The following is an 8,637-nucleotide window of genomic DNA, read 5'->3' on the forward strand; positions in this document are numbered from 1 at the left end:
AGGAATGTACAAGGCCAAAATGGAAACAATAGAGAACTAAATCTCTACGAGAAAGTGTTGTTGCGCGATACATGTTGTCTAGGTTTACATTAAAATCTTGGTGGTTCAAGACATAATGTTCACCTCCGGCCAAGTAAATCCGACATNTAATTTTGTAACTCTCTTTAATGATTGTACAAAATATTTTTTATTTATGTGGCAAAGAATGAATTAAATATTGAAGGGTTAGTCTATAAAATGTGGGAGGAAGCGTTGCTTACCACAAATATTAATCTCAACATGATACCACCACATAAAGTTATTAGAAAATTCATTATTTTGGATAAAGCTCAAGAAACTATGTAAATTTTTGAAATTTGTGGATGATATCCTTAAGTAGAAAAAACCAGTGTCAATATTATGTGCACACTATTATGGCAATTAGCTATTTTTTAGACACTGAATAAATGATTAAATGATCAAACCATTGGATTATAAAGAGGAATGGGTAGCCTAGAAATATAAATTCCCCTTGGTGGAAATCCAACCTATCTGATTAGAGATCCCAAGATCTAGGTTCAAAAGGGACAACTAAATCAAGTTGAATTAGAGTTGAACACTGTAAGATGTCTATACCTAGTTCTTGAAAAGATAAAAAATAAACATTGTTACCTGTAAGAGTTGAGGTTAAGCATTAGCATTTAATGACATACCATAGTTTTGAGATATTCGTGGAGTATTACATGATGCTTCTAAAAACAAAACTGATGGGAGATCACTTAGTAAGTGTGAAATGGGGCCGTTTCTAGGAGAATGAAAGAGAGGCTATATTCTCCAAGTTCACTCATGAACCAAGGAATGTACAAGGCCAAAATGGAAACAATAGAGAACTAAATCTCTACGAGAAAGTGTTGTTGCGCGATACATGTTGTCTAGGTTTACATTAAAATCTTGGTGGTTCAAGACATAATGTTCACCTCCGGCCAAGTAAATCCGACATATATTAAAAATGATGGGTTCAAAGCTGAAAAATGCTACCTTTCAGATACAATAATATTTTCGTATACTCTCGAACGTCTGTCTAGTCTAGTCTAAATTGTGTCTAGCTTAGTCAAGTCTAGTTTGTAAAAAAAAATGTTTAGTCTTCCTATGTTTAGTTTGTAATTCCTATTCATGTGGGGGATTGTTGGACCTCAATTTATTTAAGCTTAGTGGGCTTAATAAAATTGGATTGTTTGAATGAGAAATTAGGCCTTAATGGTTTGACTTTGCTCAAGTTGGAGCTCCAAGAGGAGTGGGTCAGATTGAATAGATTCAAAACTCTGTTTTACGTCTACGTGAGACTTGGTCTCTTTGTTTTTGTGATCAAGTGGAGAGTTGGATTTCTTTGAGAGATCGTCGCTTATTCACGTTGTCCACCTCCTAGATTTGCGATGGACTAGGTAAAGTTGTGGAGAATCAATTTCAAACCCAAGTCATCCAAAACCTCTATATAAACACATGTTCAAGTCGCATATGACAACCGATCGAGATATCTCTCTCCCTGTCACAAAGTAAGTTTCTCCAACAATCTCTCTCTGTCACAATGTAAGTGTCTTCGAGAGTATCATCGTGTGTAGTTCGTGTAGAGCCGATGTGTTTGAGTGATTAGCAAACCCGGTTGTGAATGTGTTGTATCCTGGGACTCTTGTAACCACTAATCCCGTCGCACTGCGGGGGTTTCAAAGAGTTAAGGAAAGAGATTTCGGTCTCGCCTCCATTCTTTCCTTAACGTTTGTGTGTTTTCTCTTATTCAATACCTCTTACGTAGTGTGGAAAATTTCCAGCTCCTACAAGATGCACATCGACCTCGTCACCTATTTTGCCGATAACTTCACCAGTATCGCCATCAATAGATCCTCGGTGAGATTCTCAAACCCGCATGAGTTGTTAGAATCGGGCCTGACCATGACTCTTCTTCTCTTTCTCGGTCTTTCCAATTCATCAGTCTTCGACCTCATCTTCTTCTTCTTCTTCCTCGGCCCTGTCACGGTGGCGACACGGCGGCGAGACGGAAGGAAAACCCCATAGATTTTGATAGATCTGTTCCAGAGTCTCGATTTTTTTTCTTTTTTTTTTCTTTGTCAATTCCAAAGTCCGACCACAAGTACAGAGACGTACGTAAATTACGTTTGCCCTAAGTAAATAGAAAATAGGAAATATGAAAGTAATAATATGCTTTTCTCTTTTTCTTTTTAGGGTAATAAAAGTTAATTTTAGTGAATTTCTCAAAATTAAGATAAACTGATGAAATAAATGGTACGAGGTGCTATAGACCGGCCGGCGTTCTCCACATATCTTGATGACATCACGATGGACAGGGAGGAGTTTTCTTCTATTTCCTTATCTCTTATTCCTAGAACTGCAAATGTACAAGCGGATCACCTGGCATGCTGTGCACGCACATCTCTGCATACTGTTTTGTATGTAAACAATTTCCCTCCGTATTGGCTCATCTGAGCTAATCTTTNAAAAAAAAAAAAAAAAAAAAAAGTACAAAATTAAAAATAACCTTAGAAAGTGTAAAAAATTACATTCAATTGCCATTATAAATTATTAAATAAAAGCTAAAACTGTTGAGGGTATAAAAAATAATTAGTAATTATTAAAAATTAGATATTAAATATTAAAAATTAATCAACTAAAATCTCGGGGTTACATGGATAATCAATCCATGTAAATTAAATACAGAAACAAAAAAACCGAAACCAAAAAACTATTCTCTTAACAAAATTTTTATCCTCTTAACAAAAAATCTCATAAGATACATCCATTAAGTTGTTTCACATCTCAAAATCTTTATCCTCTTAATAAAAAAATCTAATAAGATATATTCATTAAGTTCTTTCACGTCTCAAAATCCTATTATATTAATTGCGAAGTACATTTATAAAAATAACATTAAAATGTAAAAAAATTACATTATAATGCCATTAGAAATACTATAAAAAAAGATATAATCATTAAGGGTAATTAAGAAATTTATTTAGAGTAGACAAAATATCTATACTAATAATTGGGAAACACACTTAGGAATAAAAAAAAAAAACAATAAAATCAATATGCCATACAATGCTCCTATGCCAAAAAAAGGAAGAACAAAGAAAAAAAAAAGACAAGGGCAATTTGAGAACTTTCCATAGCCAAAGCACGCGGATCTTAGGCGACCCGGTTCAATCATATTCGGATTCGGATTAATGGAGGGTGCTTTGCCAATCGTTTACTCCTGTAACCAATTATTTCTTTTTCTTCCATAAAATAAAAGATAAACAACATAGATTTAGGAAATAAGTTTATAAGAAAACTATTCATACCACAAAAGGTGGAGCGAAACTTATTTCATCATTAAATTTATATTTGATATCGAATCTGTGATTTCACGATTAATAAAATGGCAACTAACCAATTATATTAATAACAGTAAATAAAATCTTAAATACTAACATTCTATATTAATTCTAATCGGTTTCATATATGAGTATATTCCATAATAAGATCTAAACAGTTAGTGTAGTCTACAAAACTTGCGTTCAATAAAGATTCAATTAAATATAAATTGGGCATATTCCAATAAAAAATCTAATTAGTTTAGTGAAATCTCCATAAAACATTTATAGTACAACGTAATAATTGCTAATCAAAATATTTTTAGAAAAAATCAAAGGTTCCAAATCGTAAACATATTCTAACGTGTATACCTAAAAATCACAATATTTGCCTTTAAAAAATAAAATAAAAAGATCACAATCTTTCCAAAATGAATATAATTATTTATTGAAATACAACTTGACTACCAAGATATTCTCAAATTTATTCTTATCCTTTCTAACAAATTTTTACCTAGCTGACTACTATCACTATATATAAGCCTAGCATTTACACAAAATAATCATAGCAGCATATTTTTCAAAACTCGATCTCTAAGTAAGTGTGTCAGTTTGATCCCAAACAGTTTACGTTTTATTCTCTTTATTTTTAAGCATTGTTTCTCAAAACATGATGCTAATGTCCATGTTGTCAATTTTATGAAACAGGATGATGAAGAAAAAAAAGATTTAATTGGCCCCAAGTATTAAACGGTGCCAGTGACAAAAAAAAAAGTATTAAACGGTGCTCCTCAAACTTCGAATACAAGAATTCCTACATACATTTCTAAACTCCCAAGACATTCACAAGGAGTTGCCAGTACCAATATTTATGTTCAACTTAGTTCAGTTTTCATATAGTTTCTTAAGAAATCAGATATTTCTGCTACAAGGACATGAGATTTTAAAGGTGAGAAACTTTTCTTTCATTTGTTTGCACTCCTATAAGAATGAAAATATGAAATGTAAATGTTTTTTCTATAAGAGTGTCTTTGATCACCCTCTTTTGATTTTGTTGAGCTAACATCATTTTATGAATTGTATAGGGATGAGAATTGTCACTCCATAGAAGTTCAAAGAGTCTTAAGGTAATATATGTTAGTAGACGTAAAGAGTTTATATTTAATTACCTACACAACTTTAAATTCGTATACATTCACATGAATAATAGCAATAATTCGTTTATAAAACATCTTACTTTACTAAACAAGTTTTGTTTCCTGAATTGTTTTCAAATACAGTAACGTCTTCCAGTTGGCTTCTACTCAAACAAACAACAAGACAGTATAATCATAAGAGAAGATCCAGAAAATAAGGTTGTACAAGCCAACTGGAAGACGTTACTGTATTTTCTGGATCTTCTCTTATGATTATACTGTCTTGGGAGCATATGCATTATACTGTCTAATTATACAAACTAAAATAAGGTTGGTATACTATTGGTTTAGTCTCAAAAAATAATGCATATGCTCCCATTGGTATACTATTGGTTAAGAGCATATGCATTAGACAAACTAAGAAAGTGTCTAATTATATAATTAAAAAATGTATATTGATATTGTAAGACAAATTTTTTTGGAGAATGTGAGACATCACATCATGAAAACAATTTAATGGAGTTTGTTAGTGTTTTTAAGACACCTATAATAATAATATTTTTATGATTTAATTTATGTTAACACACCTTAAAAAACTATGCAATGGAGATGATCTAAGCCGCTAAACTTTGGCATTTTCCAAAATTTATTCTATATTTGGAATGTCTAATATTGTGAATGTGTTTTCTTATGATATGGGTATTTGGGAACAGGAATAGTACAAAATGGGAAAATATGGGACGGAACGGAACGGGATTACAACATTCGTTCTTTGACATGAATTTGAGACCATGTATGCAAAAATTAGATTGTAACCAAACAAAAAATTAAACTATACACTCAACTGGTATGAGTTTGAATTTATATATTATATTAAATATATTTATACAAATATTATCTCGCATGTATGTGCGGGAAAACATTTGTTATTCGACAGGAATTTGAGACCATGTATAAGACAGAAAAAATATTAGGTCCCTTTCCAAAATATTTGTATTTGTTTCAAGCGGGTTTTAATCGTTTCAAAAGAGATTTAATCGTTGTGAACATATTTATATTTGGTTTTATAGTTCATGTGTTTAATAGATATCTAACCGACGATTAATGAGGTAAAAGTTTAATTTTGGTATGACCACTAGGTCATTCCTAAAATTGAATTATTAATGAAACTATCATTATTTCATAAATTTAAATAAAAAATATTGTATCAAAAAAAATTATTTACAAATATAACCCCGCACGTATGTGCGGGTCCGAACCTAGTTAGTTTATTAAATTTGTTGCAAAAAAAAATTTAGAAATATCTATTCAATCAAACAACTAAGATTTTCTCTTGATATAATATCATAAATATAATCTGATTTTATACAGTTTTTTAGGGTGACAACAAAAAGTAAAACAAAAAAAATAAAAATCAGATATTTTTAAAGATTATGAATTACAAAATAATAGATAAAATTATTTTAATTTTTTTAAAAATAAAACGTTCAACCCACGGTAGACCGTGGGTTAGTAACTAGTATGGCCTTAATTCGAAAGTCTCGACTATTCGAAAGAAGAAGAGCGTTTAGTAAGAAAGAAAACAAATACAATTGATAGTGTAAAGTGGGTTTGAATTTCCCATGCATCACAAATTCTTGATGCTCCATTATCATGTATTCATATGTGTATACTTTCGAGTCAAAACAATGAAATGATTAATCTCACCCAAACTATTTTTTGGAGTTTATAAATTCTGAAAGAGAGGATTAGTCGGACAACAAAACATCAACCAACAACTTTGACATTGAAGTTTGTGCTATACGTATGATGTCCTAAACTATATATAATTAGGAAATCTTATATATTCAAATTCAGGTTGTCAAAAAATCAATATATTTTGTAAAAAATAAATTTAACATTCATTAAAAATAAAAATCAATATATGCAATAATTAAAATGTTCTATGTCCAAGCAAGAAATTAATAAATCAAACTAATGTAGAAATTAATAAATCAAACTAATGCTCTATGTATTTGTCTAAGTTGACAACCAGAAATCAAAGTAACGAACTATGTTTACTGATACACATTAATTAGTTATGATAGTGATGATTAAGAGTTTATTTAGTGTAATACTATTAACCCTTTTCTTGACCACATGCTGACATGCATACATTTATACAACATATCCACTCTCTATATATATAAAAATCTATCTCACCCTCCTTATATCTTTCTATCTCTTCTCTCTCTTCCTTAGTCTTTAGCGCAGAAACAGAGTCAGAGTCAGAGCAATGGCGGCAAAAAGCAAGAAGAAGAAGATCCTGAAGACTGTCTCCGTTGTCGATATAAGCTGCAGCCACTGTATAAAACCAACCTTGTCCTCTTTTCTCAACCTTTTCTCCAAAAAGCCCAAACCTCCCAGCTCCTCTAGCTACCGTCACTACCACTCCTCCTCCATCTCATCCGCCACACCCTCCTCCACGCCTCTGTCCACCGCTGCCGTCGCCGTCGAGAAAGATTCCGACGATCCTTACCTAGACTTCCGCCAGTCTATGCTTCAAATGATACTAGAGAACCATATTTATACAAAAGACGAACTCAGAGAGCTTCTTCAGTGTTTCCTCAGCATCAACTCGCACTATCATCACGGCATCATCGTTCGTGCCTTCTCGGAGATATGGGAAGACGTCTCCTCCGCCGCCGCTTCCGCCGTCCAAGCGTCCCCTCTCGTCACCCGTCACGTGTCACGGGCCTCACGTGATTACTATAATAACTATTACTAGGCTAATTAATAAAAATGAATAGGGAAGTAACCTAAGCGTGATCGTAATAACTCCTTTTTAATTAAGATCATGTCACGTCATCAGTGTATTGACACGCGGGAAAACGTGTAATATGGTGATTAAGCTCTTACTTTATCCTTAGCTTTTGGGCTTGTTCGTCTAATACTAATGTTATCCAACTTTGTATCTGTGGAGTATGGACTTAGTTATTGTAATCTTCAAATATTGCAATTAACTAATAAGTTTGTCTCTGTTACATCTTTATATGTTTTGTTGCGTAGTTTATAATCAGCCAAAATCGAATTGGGATAAATGTTTTAAAGGTTTTAGTCACTCGTGACTCTCTCGGATAGTGACGTGAATGTTACAAAATACACGTTAAATTATATTTATTTATTAGAAAGGTACAATGTCTGCAACTTTCTGATCCTTAATTAATTTTCTGCAAATATACGATAATTTTTTACAAAAGGGAAAAATAGATCTGACGACGTATAGAAACATGATCAACGTTGTTACCGTAGGAAATAGTAGACGTTATGAAAGATAGGAGGAGACTTGTAGCCTTGTAGGTTCAGTACACTAAATTTTATTCGAACAGTATACGATTTCACTGAAGCACGTACAAGAAATATAGTAGTGCATTATAGTTTTGTCGACATGTAACTGTATAAACAAGAATTTTTTGACAGAATAAAAAACAATAAAGTACAGAAAAAACAAGAAAGATGATACTATTTAATTTATCAGGAAAAAATTATAGCCGGTTCAAATACGAGTGGTAATAAATATACACCAAAGATTACGATTCTTGTTTTGTAATAAAATGAATTAGTGTACGGTGACAATAATAACTTGTCCAAGTACGAAATTATTTAAATGGCAGAGCTCTTGAGTGTGGAGTGGACAATGAAGCACGTAGAAAACTTGTGGCTTTGGGCGATAAAATGCATGGCTCTAGAGAACACATATTTAAGATTCGCAATAATTAGAAAGAGAAGTATAATAATACTGATAATTGATAATCATTACGTTACTACACGGGTATTTATCAACTTCAACTATTTTTTCGCACACACATGTACACACATACAAATAGTTATATATGATGCTAGTATCCGACTTGTTATCAGTTTTTGTAATCATGAATATTTGTCAAGTTGCCCGCTAAGTTCCAATGAACATTTTTATGACATCAAGTGTGAAGTTTTGTCAATGTGAATTGTCAAAAAGAACCAACATTTTTCCCCCAAAATTCACCTCTGTCTAGTATCTATTGAGTTTTTTACTCTCATCACTACAAAAGCTAGCCAAACAGTAAAAAAAAATATAATCGTTAAGATCAAGAAGAAGACTCTGTTCACACTCGATTAGTTTCGGTTTTGAGTCC

At 32.1% G+C, this 8,637-nt stretch overlaps 1 protein-coding gene across 1 annotated transcript; it reads left to right on the forward strand.

Moving 5' to 3' along the window:
• LOC104711803 (transcription repressor OFP6-like) lies at positions 6,703-7,433 on the forward strand. The gene has a single exon (XM_010428567.2). It carries the CDS (start codon positions 6,756-6,758, stop codon positions 7,245-7,247), a length of 492 nt encoding a protein of 163 aa, XP_010426869.1. The 5' UTR covers positions 6,703-6,755; the 3' UTR covers positions 7,248-7,433.

Source organism: Camelina sativa, chromosome 9, assembly GCF_000633955.1.
Source record: "Camelina sativa cultivar DH55 chromosome 9, Cs, whole genome shotgun sequence".
Taxonomy (NCBI): Eukaryota; Viridiplantae; Streptophyta; class Magnoliopsida; order Brassicales; family Brassicaceae; genus Camelina; species Camelina sativa.

Coding starts and splice junctions, on each gene's coding strand:
- LOC104711803 (XM_010428567.2), top strand. CDS start 6,756: ATGGCGGCAAAAAGCAAGAAGAAGAAGATCCTGAAGACTGTCTCCGTT.